Source organism: Dipodomys spectabilis, unplaced genomic scaffold (assembly GCF_019054845.1).
Source record: "Dipodomys spectabilis isolate Male_0828 unplaced genomic scaffold, ASM1905484v1 ptg000001l, whole genome shotgun sequence".
Lineage (NCBI taxonomy): Eukaryota > Metazoa > Chordata > Mammalia > Rodentia > Heteromyidae > Dipodomys > Dipodomys spectabilis.
Window position 1 is genome coordinate 31,418,407 of NW_024870678.1, and position 24,772 is coordinate 31,443,178.

The 24,772-nt window shown below is 39.9% G+C and overlaps 1 protein-coding gene across 1 annotated transcript in view; it reads left to right on the forward strand.

Moving 5' to 3' along the window:
- Positions 1–24,772, forward strand: part of Ust (uronyl 2-sulfotransferase) — a 256,159-nt gene that overhangs the window by 103,954 nt on the left and 127,433 nt on the right. The window contains exon 2 of the mRNA XM_042677320.1: positions 463–506. Within this exon, the coding sequence (XP_042533254.1) occupies positions 463–506 (44 nt within the window). The remainder of the gene's footprint in view (positions 1–462; positions 507–24,772) is intronic.

Below are 24,772 nucleotides of genomic sequence, written 5' to 3' on the forward strand. Positions count from 1 at the left end.
CAACTTCAAGGCAGACTGGAGAAAGAGCATAGACTTCTCAAACTGTGATGTTGCTGGTTAGAAATGCACATATTTAGAGCTACTGCATCAGGACTCTGGGAGTAGAGCCAGGCAAGGGGTGTTTTAACAAGCCCTATAGCTAATTTTAATAAACACTAAAGTTTAAGACCCTGTGTTCCAAGGTCAACTCCACAGGTATTGGATGTGGAATAATAGTTCATGTTTCTTTGTGTGGGGAGGGCATGTACACACATACGTGTGTATATATACATATATAAATAAATAAAATTTATAACTATTGAAACCGTGAAGTAAGCATGTAATGTCAGCAAAAGCTGGTCACACTGGTGATAAGGGACCTATTTTTTGGGAGGGGGGTATAGTTGTCTAAATATTTTGTGCCAAATTCATTTGGGGCTTGAACAATTAACTCATTGACTTTTTCTCCTTTCTCCCCCCTAGGGAATTCCACTTACTTGGATGACCATGGACCACCTCCTAGTAAGGTAAGGTCTTGCCTTATGGCATGAATCCCTCTTTCCTTTCTCAGTACTCACAGTCTTTGACTCTAGAAGCTCCTGAGCCTCCAGTAACCACCCCCCCACCCCCAGCCCAATCACACAACTCTCAACTCTCCTGGCCCTGAAGTGTCACAAGATAATAATGGATGGCAGATGTCAAAGGGCTCTTAGACCTCTAATGAGACATAGAATGACATAGCCAAAGTGATAATGGTGGGAGAGCCATTACTTAATTGCTGGCTGCAGCTCCCAAAGCATACCACAGACTCACTTCAGACCTATGTCAGCCCACCTGTATTGCTTTCTCTTCCACCTTAGCCTCAATGCTAGTGCAGAATGTGGGGTCCACAGCTCTGCCATCCATTCCTTTGGGTATGGAGGCCACACTCACTCCATCCCATTCTTCCCAGCCTGCTTGGGTTGAATGCTCCACCCAGACAACAACCCTGCAGCTCATTCTGATGCACACTGAAGTTTAAGATCTGGTGGTCCAAGGCTGCCCTAGCTTGGCCCTTGTGCCCACTTTCTTATGACCAGTAAGGGCAGAATAGCCCATGAGTGTACTTTCCCTACCATTCTCTACTTTCTTGAGCTCCCTGAAAACCAAATGCCAAAGCTATGAAAAATGAGAAAGGCGGGACACAATGCTCATTGTGTATGAGAAAATATGTAACGCAATGGATTGTTTCTCTTTTATTATAAAATTAGGTCCTTTGTACTTTGTTTTGGCATAGTATTTTTTTTCCTTGTTGGAAGTGATGTTGATACTTAATCCTTGGGAGAGGGGGATGTACTTGGCAAAATTACAAGCTGGCAACCCTCTGTTTCAGATCTACTTTAAGAATTTTCTTTCTGGCTTGTGAAAGCCTAGATCCTCTAGTAGTTGGTTATCTTAGTGTTTGACCACTGGAAATGAGGTCTACTGACTGCACTTGTAAGATAAGCCTGGTGAGAATGGCGAGATGATAATCAGCTTCAGCATGAGAAGCTTTGGGGACAATCATGCCCCTGCGTTACACTTTGGAAGTGGATATTTCTGAGACAGACACTGGCAGTGACACTTTTTTAGGTGTATGACCCTGGATGAGGTAGCTTTAATATTTTGAGCCTCCATTTTTCCTGCACAGAGGGGAACTAAAAATACTGTCTATGGCTTGGGATGTTTGCAAGGATTGGACTGACAGATGACTACTCGTAAGTTCGCAGTGGCCTATGTGTACTCAGCTGGGTGGCATTAGGGTTAGTGGTGAATTGTAGTGTAGGGTTGATGAAAATTCCTGAGTGGACCTACAGCTCGATACACTGCAGGCTTACTGAGTGCCTGTGATGCTACAGTCACTAGAAATCCCACTAAGAAATAAGAACAATAAAAATAGCTTCTCTCCTAGAGGAAGAAAAGAGCCCAGAAGTTTATGGGCCATTTGAAAGTCAGGGCCATATCTAAGTCGATCTTCACATCCTTGCTTTAAGCCTTTGTTTTTCGCCTCCCCTCCACCCCAATCCTGGGGCTTGAATGTAGGCCCTTGTTCGTGCTAGTCAGGTACCCCACCACCATACCCCAACCCTTCCCGCTTCTTATGTTTCAAGTAGGATCTTGAGTTTGTAGCTGGGCTGGCCTAAACTGTGATTTTCTTATTTATAGTTCTTGTAGTTTATAGTAGCTGAGATGACAGGCATGTACCCAGCCTTCATGACTGAGATGGAGTTTATTATTTGTTTATTTATTTTGCTGGGGCTAACCTTGAACTAGGATCCTCCCAATCTCTATTCGTAAGCAGCTAAGATTACAGGCATAAGCTGCTATGCTCAGTCACATACTTTAGCCTTAGTGTATTGAGGTATATCATGACCTGTTCAAGCTCTTTCCTTTAGAACTTGCCTCAGAACCACACTGAACACACACCCCAGAGCACCTGATTCAATAGATCTGGGTGGGACCATAGAATCTGAATCCCCCACAAGCTTCCAGGTAATGCTGATGCTATAGGCCTGCAGGCCACCTTGGAGAACAGCTGTCCCGAAGGCCAGAAGAGAAAGAAAACCATTTCCCTAAACTCTTTTTGTGTCATTTTCCCTGTGAATAGCCTAGCGAGAGTGACACGGCTCATTTCATAAAGGTTACTTATTAATATAAGATGACTCACCCTCATTAAGTTTTCTTGCAGTGCAAAAACTATTTCCTTTGGCCAGTAACTTCCTATGAGGGAAAATTAGAGGCGGGGGGAGGATAATGGTGTGGATGGCCGCTGGGTTTTCTCATTACTAGCTGCTCTCTTCTCCCACATAGAGGTCGGGAAAGTCTTCCCTACCCCTCCCCTTCCCTGATATTGAAAGAAGGTTCACTCTATCTGAGTGCCCATCAGTTTGGCATAGGATCTTACTTTGGGTTACAGATTTGCTCAAAAGGGTTTACCTGGTAAGAAAGCAAAGGCCACTTGGATATGAAATTCCCCTTTTGAAGCTATCCTAGGCTATCAGCCTGCTAGAGCTAGACTAGCCATCTTGCCTGCCTTTCTGCCAAGATGCTAGGTGTCTGGACCTGATGTGTGACGAGAGCTTTGCTCCCAAAGGTCTTTCTCCCCAGCTGGGCATTTTCTATTGCCCCTGTAATCTCTACTCTGCAGCTCTCCTATTCCCATCCCCAGCTGATACTCCCTGTGAGTCACAGCTTACAGTCCATTATTTTGGGCCACTTTCAGGGTAAATCCAGTTTTACAAACTCTTGTTCAAGTTTGAATGGTGCATATCATCTCTTTAAGCCAGTAGATGTCTTTTCTAATACAAATTCTTTCCCAATAGCTGTCTGTTCATTATCTATGAGTGGAATAGCAAACCCACTCTTGATTTTTTAAAGCAGAAACCATGGTAAGAAAATAAAAAGAGGGTAAAAGCAAACATTGGTAGATGAAATCTAATTTCATCCTTGTCTCTAAGTCCTGGCAGGGTAGAATTGAATCCCAGAAGTGATGTGCTCAGACTTCCAGATAAAAGTTGTTGGAGCGTGCCCTGGACACTTAAGTATACAGATTGGCTTATCCGAGCCATGGTGGCATTCAGAGGCTAAGAACTCACACATGGGCCTCTGGAGAGAGCCCAGCCTGGCAGGGGAAAGCAAGCTCTAGGCCAGACCCATATTTTTTTCATATTTGTTTAGCACTCAGAAATAATTTTCTGCTGCCAAGGCTGAAAGAACTGTGATCTAGATAAAATAAGCGTTCTAAACCCTGAAAATATACTGAGGTTACTAACAGCGAGTTCTCGTTTTATTAAAAGTTAAATTCTGCAAGTTTCACATTCCTGGAGTAATAGCTGTGTGGGCAATGGGGTGTGTTACACCGCGCACCCTAAGCCTACGTCCTCTTTCTCTCCAATGTTTTCATTAAAAAAAAAAAAAGCCTCTGAGTTTTACTTGCTTTTGAAATTGATTTCAACCTCATAGGCTACCTAGGTTTTCGAGAAGCCATTATTGAAAGTGGGGTCTGTTTTCTTCCAACGATCACTTCTTTGAAAACACTTTTTTTTTTTACTCCCACTATGCACTTAAAGGTTGGAGTCCTGCTATCAATCAACATGTAGACCTCCAGTGAATGCAATGGGAAGATAGTTTTTTTTTTTTTAATACAAAATAGCATGCAAAATAACAAATACAGTGTAATAGCACTTTTTGTCAAATGATATGCCTATGTGTACAGTTGTAACGAGAAATTCTGGAAGGGAAAGTAAGTCTTTTCTCAGGGTTGTTGGATATCAGGAGATGTTTACCCTTAACACGAAAGTAATTCCTGCTTAATCAGAAAATTGTGGGGGGGGGACGAGGGGGGGGGTGCAATTTCCTGGTATAGGAGAAGATAAAGTTGAGATTTTAAAGGCAGTGGTATCTGCAGTCCTCTGAGCAGCTTACTTGGCTTCCTACTTCAGCTTTGCTGTACCTGGGATGTGATTATTATCCCCAGCCATTCTGGGGATAATAAATGGATACAGCTATCATTTCCTCTGTGTTGGCTTCCTAAATCTGATAAGTAAGGAGAGCTGTTCTAAGCCACTCAAGGATAATGAAAACACTATCCATAGCTGATAGATAGCTTTTCCCACGTGCCAAGCAACTGTACTAAGCACTGTGCATGGAAATTTTTACTCTCTGTGCATCCTTGTGAAAGAGCAAGTGGTTTTTAAATCCTTCTTTTACAGCTGAGGGACCTGGATCTTCTGGTGGCTGAGTCATTTGCCTAAGGTCACACACTAAGTATTGAACTTGAGATTCCAGCCCAATGCTGTGTAGCTTCTGGGACCGTGCTTTTAACCATTTCAAGATAACAAACAGGCAGAAATACCAAAAAATAATTACCTGACTTGTGGAGTTTCATACTTTTAAATAAGAACTCGATATATTGATTAGGACACACACATATTTGGCCTCAGTTGTCCAGAAAAACACACTCATCGCCATTTACCATTTGGGTCCAATGAGTATTTCTAGCTTTAAATAAATTCTTTTATCTCCAAATTCTGTTTTGTTGTTGTTCTTATTGTTGTTGTTTTCCAGTCATCTTTGTAGACATACCTAACTTTAGCAGTTTTTCTATTTAAAAATTACATGGAAAGTAAATCTAGTGTCCACACATCTCAAAAGGTGGAAGAATACTGTCCCGTATTCATTTAGCAAAGCAAGGCAGGCAAATGCTTGTCACAAAATGTCAGTTCATAAGGTAAAGCCTTGGCATGACAATTGATCTAGGTGTCACCATGTGAAGATTCGCAGCTCAAGGTTTTACATCCATGATCAAGTTCATCCTCTTCCTCTCCCTCCCTCTCTCCCTTTCCTCTTCCCTGTCCCTCTCTTTCTCTTCTTGCCCATCAGATAAGTTTTCTTCTCTTTGTCACTTGAAGTGGGAATGGCAAGAAAATAAACACTCCATTCAATGTAAGTTAAAACAAACTACAAAAGGGCCTTGGCTGTAGTTCACTGGAAGAGAAATTGCCTGTCATGCATGAGGCCCTGGGTTTGAGACCAAGCCTGGGGTGGGGTGGGGGTGGAAGAACAGCAGAAGGAAAACCGGTAAGATAAAGATAGCGTTTCCTGCCTTGATTTCTTGATTATTTTTAATCTTCTGGAAAGATAAATGATGCAATAATTTGGGTAGTACAATAAAAAATTTGAACAGTGTTGTAAGGTAGCAGTTTATTTCAGTAATCAATTATTTTCATAGGCTTAAGTTATTTAGCACCATAAAAGGATCATGTAGATATTTAGATCTAAATTAGTTGAAATAAAAAATTAAAAAAAAATCTCATTCTTAGTTACTCTGGGTTATTTGGCAACATATTTGGTAACATCTTTCAAGTTGTTTGGTAACATATTTGGCTAGTTTCTGTTGTATCAGATGACATGAATAGAAGATTTTGATCACCAGTGACCATCCTATGGGATGGTTATATCTTAATGTTCTGTCATTCTTCCATTTTCCTACTATTTCAGTCTTTTAAAAATGTTAGAGAATAATTGGCACATAATGAATGGGTACTTATTCCCTGGGTAATGAAATAGCACTGTGTTAAAAATAGAAAAAATAAAACCATTAAGCTCTTACAATGGCTCTTAGATTTTTTTCCACAGAGGTTTGGTTGCCCTGTATGGTATTGCAAGGTAGGAATTTATTCTCTTCATGTCAAAAAAGTGTATTTTTCATTGTTCTTTAGGAAAGCTCTGAGTAAGTAAAGTTATGAAATATGAATTCATAAACTAATTAGAACCATTCAAAAAGATATAAAATGGGGCCTAGTGGATCCTGACTGTATACTGAAGGCTAAGATATGTTGCTAATGTCTACCTTTACATACAAATGCACTTTTTAATATAAAACAATACCTACTATCTCTGAATATAAAGCAATATGCTAGGTACTACTAACATTTAAAATTTATCATAAAATGAGTGTATTAGAAGACTATGTGAGGAGACCCTGTCATCTCAGCTACTAACCAGGCAGTGATTGGTAGGATCAAGATTCAAGGCCGGGGGCTGGGAAGGTGGCTCAGGGGTAGAGCGCTTGCCTTGCATGCAGGAGGCCCTGGGTTTGATTCCTCAGCACCACATAAGCAGGGGGGAAAAAAGCCGGAAGTGGTGCTATGGCTCAAGTGGTAGCGCACTAGCCTTGAGCTGAAGAGCTGAGGGATAGCGCCCAGGCCCAGAGTTGAGGCCCCACAACTGGACCTCCCCCCCAAAAAAAGATTCAAGGCCAACCCCAGGCAAAAACTTTAGTAAGACTACCCCCCCCCCAATCAAAAAACTGAGTGGTGGTTGTGTGTACCTATGGTCTCAGCTGCTCAGGACACCACGAGTAGGAGGATTGAGATCTGAAGTTGTCCCAGGGAAAGAATGTAATGGCTCATTTGAAATATAAGTAAACTGAACAGGACTCGGTAAGTGGCTCAATTAGTAGAACACCTCCCTGGCAAATGTGAGGCCCTGAATTGAAACCCCAATTCTGGCAAAAAGAAAAAGAAAAAGAAAATAGGGTTCATTCGAAGGCTTACAGTTCAGTACTATCAATCTGCAAATGAATGAAAAGTGACAGCATTAAGGTAATATTTCTTTTTTAATATATATTTTTATTGTAAAGATACTATACAGAGGGGTTACAGTTACATGAGTAAGGTAGTGAGTACATTTCCTGTATTTCTACGGCACCTAACCCTGTATGGCAGTGAATGGTTGCTGGGTAATTCTTACTCCTTTCTATCCATTCCCTAGAAACTAATTTCCCTTTAGCAGTTGATGGTTGGGTGCCTGCTTTGTCCAAGGGACCAGGAAGACACAGAAAGGTGAAGATAACTTCCTTTAACTGATAGAAAAATAATTAAATTATCAGTTTATTGCCTAGTTGCTTCATAAAGTTGGATGGAGTCAAGACTCAGAGTACATGGTTTATTTCCTGCTTGGTTACTTCCTCAGTCTACATGACTCAGTGCAGATAACTGTTCATTTGGTTAAAAACATTTCTGTGCACTAGGCTGTGTTGGACCTTACTAGGTGCTGAGGCCGTAAGGCTGCAGAAGACATGATCTTTCCCTTGGAGAGTTTAAAGTCAAGGGCAGGGGATAGGCTGGCAAACAGGACCCTCCAGTGCCCTAGGTAGGCTACCAGGTGCGGAAATAAGGATGAACACAGGCAAACCCTGGAAGTCCACCTAATGTCTATTCAGGGAGAGTCTTGAAGGCCAAGCATGAGGAACTAACCAGGGCAGAGTCTAGAAGGGAGGAGAGAAGGATGGATAATCCTTACTGCTGGGGTTGATGAGCTGTAGATGGGAAATAAAAGATCAGAACTATTTTTGAGAAGCTTAACTTTACCAGAAAAGAGAAAAGGAGATATTAGTAAATGACGACCATGTTCATGTGGTGATTGCTGAGCAGGAAAAATTCTGGAGACTAGAGAGGAATGGTTATGCACAAGGACACCTTTGAATATTTTGCTCCACCGAAATTGTGCCCTCCTCCCACAAAGTTATGTCAAACCTACCCTCAGAGCCTGTGAATATAATCTGCTTGGGAAAGAGGCTGTTAGCTCACAGAATAAAGTTAAGATGGGGCCATATTGGAATAGGGTGGGCCCTAAATGCAGTATCTCACAGACAGACAGACAGACAGACAGACAGACAGACACACACACACACACACACACACACACACACACACACACACACACACACTAGCCCATTGGACACAAGGACTTAAACACACAAAGAGAATGCTCTTATGTGCCATAAAATCCAAGGTTCTTCAGGCTGATTTGCCACCATTGGAGCCTAGATTGAAGGCTGGAGTAGATGCTCTCTGTCATCCCCAAGAAATAGCAAAACCCATGCACTTCTTGATTCAGACTTCTGTATCCTGCATACATAAGAGCATACATTTTTATTGGGTGAAACCATTCAATTTGTGGTAGTACGTTATAGCATCCCTAGGGAAAGTAGTACAAGTGATTGTGTTTATTGTCTTCAGTTGCCATGACAGCATTGATTGTCAAGTCCACTTGGCAGATTTGGTTTGATTTAATAAAAATAACGAGACCATCCTTAGAAGCCTTTCACTGGGATAATGTAAGTGCTTTTTCTTTTGTTTGTTTTTTCAACACTTAATGCTAAGATCTTTTCCTATCCCCCCCCCTTTTTTTTTACTTTTCCTCATACTTTTTCTGTCTATAGCTGTATAATTATCCCCAGCATTCTCTTCAGTTTCTTCTATTTGAAATTCATTTCTGCTGTTTATATCATTACTTTATATACAGAGAAATCATTGCATCATATTTTTGTCTGAAAAGGACTTCAGTGACCATTGGCCTAAGAGAAACACAATGAACCAGTAACTAAGCCATTGCCTTTCGCCAACTAAGTCTTGCTTTCTAAAAAAGGCTTGTCAGCCTAATATTTAACAAACATAATCCCAAATCACCAAGAACGATTGCATTTTGCTTCTGTTTTGTTAATTTCCCTTTCAATAACTCCTTTAAATTTGATGACTTCATTAAAAGGTTTTCAAAAAATATTCTGTAGGAAAGAAACAAGGGTTTTCAATTCTTGGTTTGCATCTAAAGAGGAAAACCTAGGTATCTCTTTATCGGTGGCTCAATTACTTATGGAAGGCACCGAGAGACAATTACTTTCAGGTTGCTGGGCCAAGCATCAGTCAACTGGAGGCTTCTCCATACAGCCATCCCTTTTCCTGAGGGCAGGATTCCTGGATTTTATACTCACATAGTCGGCTTTGATCAGAACCATTTGTTACTTGGAAGAGTAGGGCTCAGATTCAAGAGAATAATTATTTTCTTATTTCTAGTTCTCCAAATCTTCAAAGGTATTATTTTTGCAAGGCTATGGATGTAGCCCTCCATCTTCTCTGTGAGTACCTGAAAAAAAACAAAAACAAAAACAAAAACCCCTGATCTGGAATTGGGTCGCATAGGACCCTCCATCTAGCAGCATCCTGAGGCCATGGCTGCTGACAGGGAGCACTCCTGGTCTCCTAGCTTCTCAGTCTACCATAAATAACATCCGAGGTCCACTTGTGATGTACGTGTCTTGTGAAACACAAACAACTGGCATTCTCAAGAAGTGAATGATACCTTCTTATTTTTACCTAAGGCCAAACAATGAAAATTAACCTTACGATTATTTTTAAAATTACAAAAATTTGACACACCTGAGTTATTTGTAAGATTAAAAAAATGCCCACCTGATGTGCTTAATGCGCCAACCCGTAGATGTAAGATATTACCATGTTAACTCTCTAGAATATCTCCACTATCCTCACTTGGATATTCATTCTTGGTGCCTAGGGAGAGGAGGAGCTTGGAGATTGGAGTCAGACTTCAGCTCAAGTCCTGGCTATGTGAATAGTTACTCTAGTTGCTAGTACAATAAGTGCTATCTCTTTGAGCTGCCATTTTCTGTTCCTACATGAGGATAGTGATTACCCTTCTCCATCCCCAGTGAGATAGCACTTAGCTGCCATCAGTGCATCCTTAGTACTATTAGGGCCTCCTTTATAAAGCCATTTTCAGATTCTGATAGCTCAACTTACTGTAACTTGGAGTGAATCTTGCTGCTAACCCTCATACCTCTGCCTTATTTTCTTTGTATCTTTCAAAGCAATTGGCATGCTAGTTGGCATATAGCAGTCAATCTCTTAACGTGTAAGAGAGTTTGAATACCATGGGTTTTTGTACCTTTTTTCCTCTTCATTTGAGCTAGTACAGCACAAAATACTGCCTACAATCCTTTGTCATTTTGTTTTTCCTTAGGCATTTATTGTCCCCTGTGTCCAAACTTGATTTTATCCAAAGTTTTACCCAAACCACACACACACACACACACACACACACACACACACACACACACATTCTACAAAAGTATAGTTGCTTTTCATTTTATGGAAGAATTGATTCTACTTGGTTTGTACTTAATGACCCATGATAAATATGCTAGGTTTAGAGAAAGAGTGAACTAGCAAGACAGGATGAGGCTGGGAGTTAGGAATCAGTTTTGGTCTGATGTGCATGACCTTGAAGGAGTCCTGATGAGCATGGATGACCTTGGCCGAGGTCATCCTTGCTCTCTTTCACTCTTGATCATTGCAAATAGTGGGAAAAAGAATGACTTGAATATTTTTTTTATACTAAAATTTTCAAAGTAGCCAGACACTGGTGGCAAATGCCTATAATCCTAGCTACTCAGGAGACTGAGATCTGAGGATCAGACTCTTATCTCATATTAACCACTAGCAAACTGGAGGTAGAGCTGTGGTGGCTCCAAGTGGTCAAGTGCTAGCCTTGAGCAAAAGAGCAAAAGAACTCAGAGATACTGCACGGGCCTTGAATTCAAGCCTCACAACCAAAAAAATAAAATTTCAAAGTAATTGCACAAGGAGTTTCCCATCATCATGTCAGTTTGTGAATATACAATGCATCTCATTTTTTCAAAATTATAAGAGCTGAGTCCAAAGTATGCTGCTCCAAACTTGGTGATGATAGCTGAGAAAGGAAGGTGATCTGTGAGAGGGGAAGCAGATGGCCTACAAGCCAGAGTTCCTTTCTTCTCCAAGGTCAAAGGCTTCCTGCTCCACCCCTCCTTCACACTCCTCCTGGCTCTTAAACATGGAAGTACTTTGCCCCACTAAGCTGCCTCCTGAGATTTCAGCTTTCAATGGTGATCTGCATCCAAGTGTCTAAATTTAGCAAATTTATGAGCACGTAATGTGTCCCCTCTTTCCAAGGGAAGACATAATAAATCCACTTCTTCCTCAACAAACGTTAAGTGCTTTTAAACACATCTCCTACATTACTTTTTATTCATTTTTAAAACATTCTGCAAAGCCACAAGTTTTCAAATACATGGTTTATGTAATCACTCTAATTATCTTCCCCACCCCATTCCCAAAGGGACTCTTACCATCGTGATATTCTCCAAATCTTCCCAAACTAGCCCCAGTCATGATCAGGGGCTTAACTGGTTGTCAGAGTTGGGCTGCCTTGAACAAAAATACAGAAGGAACAGAAACCTGGAGCTCTAAACGAAGCATGACAGTTTAAAATTGCACACTGTTGTTGAAAAGTATATTTAATTAAGAAATTGCTTCAGTAAATTAAGAGAAATCCATGCCACCATTCCTGGGCAGAGTTACAGTTACCTTGGAGTTTTCCAGATTGTAGCAACTTAATCCTCTTTGGAGCTCCCACGACAACTACCTAATGTTTTTTTTTTTTCTTGGTGGCTTTATTTCTTTCTTCCTTGACTTTAAGATAATTCTTTTAATTTGGGAGTTAGAGGAAAAAAAATAACCAATATTAACCTGGCAGGAGAAACTAAGTAGAACAAATTTCAGCATATTTATAGCATATTAAGAATACTGAAGCATTTGGTATCATTTGTTTCAACTATTCTGCCAATCCCTTTAAACCTGATGAAAATTATGCATATACATCATACCCAGATGCTAAAGAATTAAATGACTTCTGACTTGTTGGGAAAACAGTGGCATCTCCATACCTTGGATATTACTTCTCACTCTTCTGAAGTTATAACTTCAACTCTTCAACTCATTTCCTTAGTGTAGACCCTCACATCCCTGGATATCCTACCAATGTTGCCAGTTCCTGATTTGACACAGCTTTAGGCAAGGTTTGTTGCCATCTTCCACAGAATAGAAAGATTAGCTCTTTCACTGCTGCACACTCCCCTCCACTGAACCCAGGCACGCTGCTCATGCCCCAGCCCCCTAAGCTGTGTGGACATTATTGGGCTAACCTACAATCCAGTGTTTTTATTGTTGAGTCTTAAGTCAGACACAGAAGGATCTAGAACATGGTGACTATGTTTTCTTCCCTGCTCAGCTTTGTCTTTTCTTTATAGCAAGCCATTGTCTTGCGTATAAACGTATTTCCATACTTTTCTATGATCTCCAATTTACCCATAGACTCTTGTTCAATTGTGACATCTCCTCCGTGCCTCTGTGCGCATTAGGAGCTGAGTCACTGCCGTTGCTCACTGGACTTTCTCACTTCCTCCCGTTGGGACCAGTTTCTTTCTCACTCACGCAGCTGTGTCCCTTGCGAACTGAGATTTATCTACATCTGAGACACCATACACCGTTTTAGTCAACAAAGACCAAAAGAGGTATCATTGAAGTGGAGAATGTTCAAGAAAGAACTAGAATGCTTATGGAAGGTAGAAGACTAAATTGATTACCATTTTTATCTGTAAAGATAAAATGATCAAAGAAAATAATATCAGAATGAGTATGTTTGAGGTAAACATAGCCCTCTTCAGCAAGTCTTTGAATACATCTCCAGTCCCAAATTAAATACACTCAGTGCGCCTCAAATCTTAAGCATGTCAAAGATAAAAGCTGTTCTACTTCTTATGGGCCAATAAATCGCCGGACTTCATTTGTGCAAGTGACAGTGCAGGCCAGAACCTATAAATCAGTCCCCATAAAAGTGACCGCATAGCCATCAGTGACAAATCCACAATGGATTAGGTAGAGAACATGGGTATTTGGAGGGATAGTCTAATGTCACAGAGTTAATGCTCTTAAATCTAACAGGATCAGGGCTGGGGTGCTGGTGGCTCAGACTAATCCTAGCTACTGAGGAGGCTGAGATCTGAGGATAGCAGTTCAAAGCCAGCCCAGGCAGGAAATTCTGTGAGACTCTCATCTACAATTAACCACCAGAAAACCAGAATTAGAGCTATGGCTCAAGTGCTAGAGCACTAGCCTTGAGCCAAAGAGCTCAGGGACAGTACCCGGGCCCTGAGATCAAGCCCCCCTACTGACCAAAAACCAAAACAAAACAGAACACATAGGATCATTTAAAATTTTACCCATAATAGAAAATATGACCATTCTGTTTACTCAATATATTTAGTAATTATCAGTATAATTATTAATTACTGAGTATCATTATTGGCTCTTGCTTACAGTTTAGTAATTATTAATGCTTCTAATTGCCCAGTTCTGCAGGCTTTGTTTAAATCCTGCACCTTCTGAGCTAGAAGCTAATCATGTGATCTAGGAGTATGAAGATTCTGGTGCAGCCCGTCTCCCACCAATAATTGTTGCTGGTGAATTTGGTGATACTGGGAATTAAGCCCAAGGTCATCCACGTGCTAATCTAATGTCTTACCTCTGTGCTACATCCCTACCTCCTTACTGATTTTGACTTAGCAAAGCCAACTACTGTTTCTGAGTTTTCCGTATTTATAAAATGGGAAGAAGTTATTTTCCTGTATTCATCCCACTCACACTCTTTTATGAAAAAGAAGAAAACAACCAATGTCTGTGGAAATGCTTGGGGAGCGCTAAGGTGTTGGCTCTGTCATTGGATGGGTGAAGGTGGGGATGCATGTCTCTTTTCCACACCTCTGAGTCCTCTTTTTCTTTCAAGGTCCCTGAGGATACACTGTGAAAATGAACCTCAATGAAGCCACTACTCTGACTCTGTGGTGCTCAGGCTTACAGAACTCATTGGCTCCTAAAGTCCAAAACTTAATGAAAGGCACATAGAGCGGCTTCCCTCACAAGTCTTTTCCAACTTCTTCTGACCTTGTGCTTTCTCTTGTTTGCTTGTTTGTTTGTTTGTTTGTTTGTTTTGCAGTTTTGTGGGTTTTGTTTGGTCAGTTGCTGGTCTTGAACTCAGTGCCTGAGTGTTGTCCTTGAGCTCTTTTGCTCAGAGATAGTGTTCTACCACTTTGAGTCACAGCACCACTTCTGGTTTTCTGGTGATCAGTTGGAGGTAAGAACTTCACAGACTTTCCTGTCTGAGCTGGCTTTGAACCACGGTCCTCAGTCTCCTGAGTAGCTAGGATTATAAGCATGAGCCACCAGCTCTTTTTGACCTTGAGCTTTAACTTAGTTCTAGCTCCAATAGTGAGAGAGTACAGGAAGAAAATAGTAGCTTTTCTTTCCCAAAGGCCCAGGGCATCTAGAAACCTTTTAGACTTTTCACATCTAGGCTCTCCCTTTGTCCCCAATAAATGGAATTTAGAAACCATTTACTAATGGCATTAGCTATATAGGACTAAGAGAAATATGGTAATTGTCAGGCAAGAGTGGGAGACAGCTAAGGACAAATGGGCTGTACTTTGAGTGTGGTTTTCCCAGCTATTGTAGCTACCTTGAGGAATAGATGACCTTAGGGTTCCGCCTTCTTGGAGACTGTAACTTTGAGCTCCTGTTACTGATCAGAATATGCAAAAATTGCAAAGGCACTAAAAAGATCATTTAAGATCTTACAATAATCTCTTATAACAGTCGCTGGCACACATCATTATATATCACAATTACCTGTATGTGAATATTTTTATTTTTCAAACTATGTTCCGTAGAGGACATGGGACACGTTTTAAGCAACTCTTTGTGGATTAACAGTTACATGCTTACTGTCCTCTGGCAGTCAGAGGATATCCAAAATGAGTGTTGAGTGTCAACTCACCATGCATGGCTAGTTAGGATTGTGGAGGCCACTAATCCCCAGAGGTATCTGGAGAGACTTATACATTCCAGTCACAATTACATTTCTCCTTGACTCTCCCCGCCCCCTTTTTGTTTTTTGCTCATCTTGAGGCTTGAACTCTGGGCCTGGGTGCTGTCCCTGAGCTTCTTTGTGCTCAAGGCTAGAGCTCCACCACTTGAACCACAACACCACTTCTGGCTTTTTTCCGAGTTGTTTATTGGAGATAATCATCTCGTGGGTTTTTCTGCACAGGCTGGCTTTGAATCGTGATCCTCAGATCTCAGCCTCCTGAGTGACTAGAATTATAGGCATGTGCCAGGGGTACCCGGCTTCTCTCCCCGCTTTCATTCTCATGCCTCTTCTGTTACTCTCTTTCTCCTCAAAACCTGGTGCCTCTTTTCCCCTGGCTACAAAGGATTTGCCACTGAGGTGATGGCTCAAGGCATTCCAAGCAATGTACAGACTTGAATTTATGAGAATCTCAGGTCCTTTGATTTAGAATGTGGTTCTGAGGTACAATTTAACTACGTCTTGAATAAACCTATCAGACTAGACAGAAATAAAACTGATCTAGACTTGGCATTTGTCTACTTCCTAGACAGGGTATACAGGTTACCTAGTAGACGTTTGTTTGATTTCAGTGTGCACTGAGAAACACAATGGTCACCCAGGACAGATTTTCTTAGAATGACACAATAGTATCCCAGGACAGATTTTTTTCTTAGCATGACTTCAATGGTAATATAATAGTGACAGCCCAGCTTCCGAGCTTTAGGGAACTTTGGTTTAAGCTTCTGCCTCTTGCTGTGTGAGTTGGTGACGATTTCTGAATACCCATTATTCTCAGTTTCCTTCTGCGTATAATAGAGACAAAGGATGCTACACGATAGAGTTGTTGAGAGGATTAATTGAAAGAAACCATCTATAATGCTGGTGGTGTACTCTATTCAAGATTAATGAGTGTTGGGTGGGCTGTTGTTGTGGGATGGCAAGTATGCCTGGCATGCAAGCCTGAGTGTTTGCAAATAGAAAGAGAGCTTTTGAGTTGGAATAATAAGCAGAGTTTTGAGTTTCATGCTGGCTTCATCAGTTTTGTGCTACTATAAGATTAGGACATTTCTAAAGAATAGAGGTTTATTTCTCACAATTCTAAGGGCTAGAAAGTTTAAGATCAGGATGTTGCAGGTTCAATTACGGGTGAGAGCTAGCTGATTTTTTTCTGGAGAGAACTGTGTGCACACATAGTGGAATGTAGGAAGGCAAGAGGCCAAACTTCGAAGTCTGTTTAGTAAGGGTGGTTAGTTATCCCATTCATGAGGGGAGGAGCCTCCTGGCCTAATTACCTCTGGAAGGCTCCACCTCTTAATGCTTTCTTCCTTGGCCATTAAGTTTCAAGATCTGATTGTTAGAGGCATATTCAGTCCATAGCATAGGCCTTCCATGGTGCCATTTAAAATGATTGGAATCAGAGTAAGAGTCATGAATGTATCTTATTATAGTGAAACAAAACAAGAGACTTCTTTCACAAACAGTGAAATTGACTTTGGGTTTTGATAATATAATCCATTATATTTTGAAATCTTCAGAATGAAGCGCTTATCTGAGAGACATACTCATGCTACTGTAGGCTTTGAAAAAAAATGGGATATACTATTACATTTGAGTAGGCCTTTTCTTAAAGACTAAATATTACATGTGATTTTTATAGCATAGATAAGTACAGGAAATGTCACACAACAAAGAACTCCTTTAATGTGGGGATTGTAGAAGTATAATAGAAAATTCTTAATGCCTGGTAAGATTCATATTTCATTTGTATTCACTCTGGACTTGATGCCATTTTAACTATCTTTTTGAATCCCAATTATTCAAATAAAATCAAAAGCAATTATTCATTGAAAAATCCCAACAGAAAGATGGGGAATAGTATATCACAAATCACAGTTTGATGAATACTCTATGAAAGTCGTATCATTCTAGGTATATGTATGTATATACTAAATACAATCAAGGTCTTTGGAAACATAGTTGTGAAGATACCAGAGCTCAAGGAGGAAAGTGGCCTTTAAATGAGTTCTTTGAGGTCCATCAGAAAGGAGCTTGGCTGACTTAGGTCTTTATCTCTAGATAATCAATACCATGTAATGTTCTACGAGCAATTAAATGATAAAAGAGAATCACTTCATTTCAAGGACTTCTTAAAGGTGAAGTTTTGTGTGTGTGTGTGTGTGTGTGTGTGTGTGTGTGTGTGTGTTTTAAGTGAGCTATTCCTTACAACCTGAGCCTTCTTTTTAAATTAGCTCTTGCCCTTCGTTTAGTGCCTCTTGCAGGGTATAGAAATACTGAATTAGAATCCTCTGCAATTTTCCAGCAAGCACAAAGCCCTAGAATGGAAATATGCTAAGAACTTTATGCTGGGCACTGGAGGCTTACCCTGTAGCCCTGGATACTCAGGAGACAGAGCTGAGATCTGAGCATGGTGGATTGAAACCAGCACAAATCTGAGAGACTCTTTATCTCCAGTTAACTTGCAAAAAGCCAGAATTGGAGATGGGACTCAAGTGGTATCATACCTTGGGCCATGAGCATAAAAGCTAAGTAAGAGTTTAAGAAAAATGCCACGGAAATGGGCCAATTACTGGACACTGGTGGCTCATACCTGTAATTCTGGCTACTCAAGAGGATGAAATCTGAGGATCATTGTTCAAGCCAGCCTGGGTAGGAAAACCCACAAAACTATGGAAAAAGCCAAAAGTGGAGCTGTGGCTCAGGCTGTAGAGCACTAAGCTTGAGCCTTGAGCAAAATAAGCTCAGGGACAGAGCCCAGACCCTGAGTTCAAGCCCCAGGACAGACACAAAAACAATTTTAAAAAAATCTAAAAAGCCAAGTAAGAGTTCAAGGCTCTAAGTTCAAGACCCAGTTCTATCACAAAAGGAAGGAAGGAAGGAAGGAAGGAAGGAAGGAAGGAAGGAAGGAAGGAAGGAAGGAAGGAAGGAAGGAAGGAAAGAAGGGAAGTAGGGAGGGAGAGAGGGAGGGAGGGATTTTATGATCCATGAATCTGTTTATATTTCCCAATGCTACTAATTGACATATTGTGTTGTGCAAGGTCCTCATTTGAATTTACTAATAGTTGCAAATATTTATTTTAACAATTGTTCATATCTGCCAAGACATTTTAGGTAAATATTTCAATGAGATCATGTGTTGTATATTTGGCTCATGTCAAGTCATAGGGAAAGTTGGTTTTAACCTTAGCAATTTTGTTACTAATTTTACTAGGTACTTTTTAAGATTAATGTTGCATCCACTCAAAAGCCTAAAGAACTATTTGGTAAGAATATTAGTAATGTTTCCAAGAAAAAGAATCATTTGCATTTCACAGTCTGGACATTTGTTTTTATTATTAGTAGTAGTAGTAGTAGCAGTTCTGGTACTGGGGCTTGACCTGGGGGCTTAGGCATTATCCCTTAACTTTTTCACTAAAGGCTGTCCTCCCTACCACTTGAGCCATACCTTCACTTTACAGTCTGGACATGTGGTGTTATACATTTTATTTTAGCATATGAGAAATTCAGTCATTTTTTAATTTTACTTATTGTGTTTAATTTTCTTATGCCATTTGATTACATATAAGAACTTTGAACATATGTAAAGTAAATTCAGTTTCTTAATTTTATATTTCAATTATAAATATAAAATTTCATTCTTAACTGTTTGGGCATGAATAATCTGAATTATGGCTATGTGAGTAACACTAAAATGTTACATTGTTCCGATTTATACATTAATATACAGCCATATATATATATATATATATGTAATAATTCAAAAGTACTAATGAGAGATGAAATTTCTGTCATTTTAATCATTAACTTATTTTGTATTTAAAATTAGTTTTAAAATAAAATAAAAATATAAAAATAAAAACAAAATATAGAAATATATATAAACTATATACAAATATAAAATAAAGTATACAAAATAAAAAGAAAATACTGTATAATAAGAGCCTATGGTTTAAAAAAAGGCATGAGGGAGTTATTCTTGCTTTTTAGAGATCTAAACCTTACATGGTTCCATTTAAGGTTCTATTCTCTTTGTCATACCTTAGGATGACATATTTGGAATAGTTTACCCTTACTCTCCTAATTATTTACTGTTGATGTCTTGGTCATATGACCATTGAACATTGGAGTTATAGCTCAGAGCTATAATTCAGTCAAAATTAAGGACTGTAAGTGCATTTTCAGGCTCATCATGTATACACACTATATTTTTACTATCTAAAGCCTTAAGATAGTTTATAAGGTTTCTTTTTTAAAAAATAAAAATAGATTTTATAAAATTTGCTATAAGTGCTATGTGAATATATTTTTTCTAATATTGTTTAATTGGAAATTATATTGACCTTATAATGTTCTCCTTGAGAATAAATACACTGTACTTAATTTTTTTCTCAGTTTTATTTTGTCAGAAATTCAAATTCAATGGAAAGTAATTCAAGTTATTCATATTTCAAAAGCACTGTTGTTCTTGTTTTTTTGTTTTTTGTTTTTGTTTTTGTTTTTCTTCTTCTTCTTCTTCTTTTCTATCGGTCATGGGGCCTGGGCTCTGTCCTCCAACTCTTCAGCTTAAAGCTAGTGTTCTACCACTTGAGCCACAGTACCACTTCCGGCTTTTTCTGTTTTATGTGGTGCTGAGGAATCGAACCCAAGGCCTCATGCATGCGAGGCAAGCGCTCTACCACTGAGCCTCCTTCCTAGCCCTGTTGCTGTTGTTGTTTTAACACTAATAATAGTAATGGATACTAATGAAGGTAACTGGGCAGTGATATTTGCTTCTGATCCTGAATAGTCTCACAACAGAGTCCCAAATGTCTCATTAGCCAAGTAGGGCAGAGTTTCTTGTTTTGCAGACATGCCATTAGTCACCAGTGATGGTGATGATGGCAGCTGAAAAATACATGCTTGATTTTCTACAAATGATTTGCCATTCTACATTTGTATAAGACTAAAACTTCACTATCAGTCAAAACAGGCTCTACTACTGTTCCCATTCAGGTGTCTACAGGTGCTTAGGGCAGGTGCTGTCTGTTTTCTTTGTGCAATGGTGTTCATAAGGCCCTTGGGGACCAGCAGTTCTCAGAACCCACATTATTCACAGTGGTGTGTAACAGTGTCATTCTTGGAATTCTGAGAGACCTGTGCTGGCTCGCCACCTCCATTTTCACTTAGAAAATTGCCAGGCTTCTAAGTGATTACTCTGCTCTGATCAAAGTACTCAAGAGGCAGATAAGATCTTTTCTTAGCTAGTAACTCTTCAAGAACTCTTATCCTAGCAAAATTGATAGGTGCAAATAACTAAATAGGCAAATTCCATTTTCACAGGATAAATAGCACATAGTATTTTGAGGATGATTTAATTATGCAAATGTAGAAAAAGCTGGCATAGCTTATGGAGAAAAGTGAAGACATGAACTATTCTGGGTGGGGAAGGTATTTGTTTATTAGTAATTATTTTGTTCTGTTCTCAGAACCTAGAGTTAATATGGTTAGATTAGGGAGATACAGATAACTTTCACAATTGAAATGAATTCTATCTATCTTCTAAGGTAACTCTGAATGCCTCATAGATAGATACCCACTTTACTTGGTCTTTATTTCTTTACTTCATAGTTCTTTTCCAGATACAGAGGACAATTTAAGCCATCTTTCTTTTATTTTCATACTGTAGTCCACCTGTTCCTTAGGTCACACCCACAAGCTCACCTTTTTTAATAAAGTTGGAAACATCAATCCAAAACCAGTAAATGGACTCCTTTCTCTTCCTCTCACCTTTAATCATACATAATTTGTTTCTATTTATATATATGCAAGCTTATAAGCAGTGTGAGGTTGGAATTGCAAAAATGTAGCATAGATTTTTCTCTACTGTAAATAAGCAGGAATTAACCATTTCTGAATGTGATAGAAAACTACCTTTGTTTCTTCCAGCTTTTCTCAAGCTCTTAGGGCTTATGATTTCCCTTCATTTTTCTTCCTTCCTCTTTGGGGACAGATCCAGGCTCCCTGGAGGCTTGTCATGTGGCAACAAAAATGGGCACTGATGTCTGTTCTAGTTCACTCCAGTTCACTAAGCCTGCTTATGGTTTCAAGCCCATTGCTTCTATGTCTGAGTTGGTTTATCTGCCCCCTCCAGAGCCCCTGGTCAGTAAGCTCAGGGTCTTTGAATCCTCCTTGGCCTGACTCCAGACTCCCTGACCCTGTCTAACACCTTCAGGAAAATTCCACAAGTGTCCTCATAGTGAACAACAAGACCGTATGTGTCCTTAGCCATTACCCCCCAGCCCCCGTAGCTCAAGCTGTGCTAAGAAGCCAGACCCCTCTCTCTTTTAAAAAAAATATTTTGTTATTGTAGATACTGTACAGAGGGGTTACAGTTACATGAGTAAGGTAACGAGTACATTTCCTATCGAGTATTGTTACCCTCTCCTTGGTTTTTTCCCCTACTATCCCTTCCCTCCCCACCCCCCCAAGTCCTCTCCCCCCACCCCACTGCTCCCCGAAGTTGTAAAGTTCATTTTCAACATAGTGTTGAAACATCTCATTGTTACAATGGGTCAACCTGTATCCTTGTTTCAGCATTTCGTTATTTCCCTTCCCTTCCCCAAATTAGAAAAGTGTATATACAAGACGCAGGGCACTGGAATCAAATACAGTGACAACGAGGATTATGACATGAGGGAAGAACATACAAAAGAAACAATAACAACAAAACCCACATGGTACATTAAAAACAGCAACAACAAAGAAAAAAACCTCTTGTGTCCCTATCTTGGGGTTCATTTCACTTAGTATTATCTTATATGGTCATATGTTCATACGACCTTTTCTGCTTGTTTGGTAAGATTATCCTAGACATTAACTAGTTATTGCAAACAAGGAAAATATGGGACCTATGTTTCCTTGGGAGACAGCCCTCGCTTTAAGGCTTAGAGCCTCGGAGTGTGTAGCTCATGTCTCATGACTCCATCTACCGGCTTCTCCTTCATACCCAGACCCCTGACTCAGGGCCGTGGAACAGTACACCTTTTCCTCATGGCCTACACAGCTTCTAAGATCCAGTTTTCTGACTCTCTTCATCTTTTCCTGCTGTCCATCAGAACCACTAACCACTGTGTCCTTTTGGGAGGCTCATTTATCCCTGTATCAGTCTTTGGTTTTTTTGACAAACTTGTTGCCTTTCTCCTTCAGGCTTTGTTTTCTAGGATTCCAAGTCACTCTTTGCTCAATCACTTGGCCTTGGGAAAATGTGGGCTTTCAAGATGAATGGCTCTTTCTAAACGGTGCAATCAAAAACAGAAGCTTAAAAGTGAAAGAGAAAAAAAAATCAGGCACAAAACTGAACTTATTTTCTCTTTCAATATATTCTCCTGACTTATTGTCTTTGAGGTCAATTTTACAGATTCTGTGCTTTTGATGAGAGAAGGCGAAGAAAACAGGACAGAGATTCTAACTTAAATATTGATTCGAATGTTCCCGTGTGGCACTTTGTGTGCAGGGCCTGAATTTGTGTTATTCACTGAAAAAAATACCTCAGTGAAAGTTGCAATTTATGGATTGCTTCTTTTTTATGTCAAGGCTGCTTATCAGATGACAGACACTTACCCAGGACAGAAGGAAAGACAAAGGAAGAGCAAGCTGTTAGCATTGAGTCAGTTACAGTCCACTTTGGGGGAGAGTTCCAGGCCTTGGTGTTGTTGATCAATAACCCTGTCATGTATAATTGAAGAGAACACAGGATCAAGGAGAAGCAACACTTATCTGCATTGCCTTGCCTGGTAATGGCTTCCATAACTTACTTACAAGGAGAAAGGGCAACCAGAAGCTTTCCTGGCTAGTCAGAGCCTGTTCCTGAGTTATCAGGTGTGGTGGATTGCTCTTGAAAGTTTGTGTTTTCTTTTTTAGCCTGTGATGAATCACTCTTTGATAAACATGGAAGAGAGCACTTTAAAAAAATCTCTTAAAAAGATCTCTTTGGAGAGTTAGTGTTTAGATGTGTTGCAAAAAAAAGACAAGAAAAGAATAGCTGCTAGTTTGGTACCAGGAGCTCACGCCTGTAATCTTAGCTAGTCAGAAGGCTGAAATCTGGTGATCATGGTTAGAAATCGGCTCAAGCAGGATCGTTCATGAGACTCTTATCTCCAGGGAAGCACCAAAACAACAACAACAAAAAAAAACAGAAGTAGAGCTGAGATCAAGTGTTAGAGAGCTAGCTTTGAGTGAAGCATCAAAAAAGCCAGAAGTAGAGCTGAGATCAAGTGTTTGAGCAAAAAAGCTGAGAAACAGCTTCCAGGCCCTGAGTTTAAGCCCCCAGACTGGTGCCCAGGCCTGCACGCGCGAGCGCACACACACACACACACACACACACACAAACAATGGCTGATAGATGGGCAATTTGCAAGAAACTGTGTATTGTTAAGTAATGTAGCGTGGACACAGGCAACAGAGCCTCTCAGCTGTTAATTAAGGAATCAATCGCCAAATGGTAATGTGTATAGGAATCTACTGGGATTCTAGTTCTAATGCAGCAGGTGTGGAAGGATGGAGAGATTCTGTATTCGTGCCCTGTTCTCGTTACACAGTTAGGGAACCATAGCCATCTCAAAGTCTGTGCAGAAATTTCTGGCGGAATTAGTGGTGCCAGAAGGACTTACAGTGCCAATGACTTTATGAACCTTTGGTTTACCAATCTTTAAAGAAATGGCTCAACTGGAAATGAGTTGTTTAAGCAGGGATGATGCATAAATATCCTGAACTGGTTGGACAGCAAGCATGGGAAATTGATTCTGATCTTCTGACTAGCCCATTGGAAGGGTAGCTTGAGTAGTGTTTTTATTATATTCACTCTTCCTTCTGGGACTATGTATTTACATTCCTCTCACCTTACTGGAACTAGAGATCACCTGTAAGGATCAGGGTGACCAGGACACCAATTGGGATAGATTGGATGCTGTCAGAAGATGGTTTCATGGTTTTTGGTCTATGTCCCGAATAATTTTGGACACAAGAGAATAAGAAATTGCAAGGAGGAACTGAAATAGTGAATAGTTTCTCTTTTTTCTTGGGATTTTTCAGTTCTTAACATGAAATCCAGATCCCAGGGTAAAGCCAAGTTAAACTTCTGACTTGTTAATTCTATAAAAGAAAAGCTGCCATATTTTTTTTTAAAAGTATTGTTTTCTCAGAGACAAAAAATTTGAGTTTTCTGAAGAACACAGGGCTTTTGTTGAATAAGAAATGTGTCTGTTGCCCAATCGACAGTGTTTGTGGCTCTATATACATTGTTTTATTTCAGTCCTCGTTCCTTTTGTATGATTTCATTCCTCATCCTTGGGCTATTTGGAATCAAATCCCAGATACTATGTCATTTTACCCATATGCTTCTCTACAAACATACATGCAATGCACATTTGGAAAGTGAAACTGTAACATTGTAACAACTTTAAAAACTAGCAGTACTAACTTTAATAACATCAGATATCCATGCAGCATTTGAATTTCCTTAATTACCTGGTTCCCTTAATCAGTTGGCAAAGACATTTCTATACCTTGTACTTGTTGGCATGTCTCAAATCCCTTTGAATCATTACAATTTCTCTTCTTTTCTCTCCTTACGTTGCAACTTAGGTTGCAAGAAACTCACCCGTGAGTTCTGTTAGAGCATCTGCATTCAGGGTTT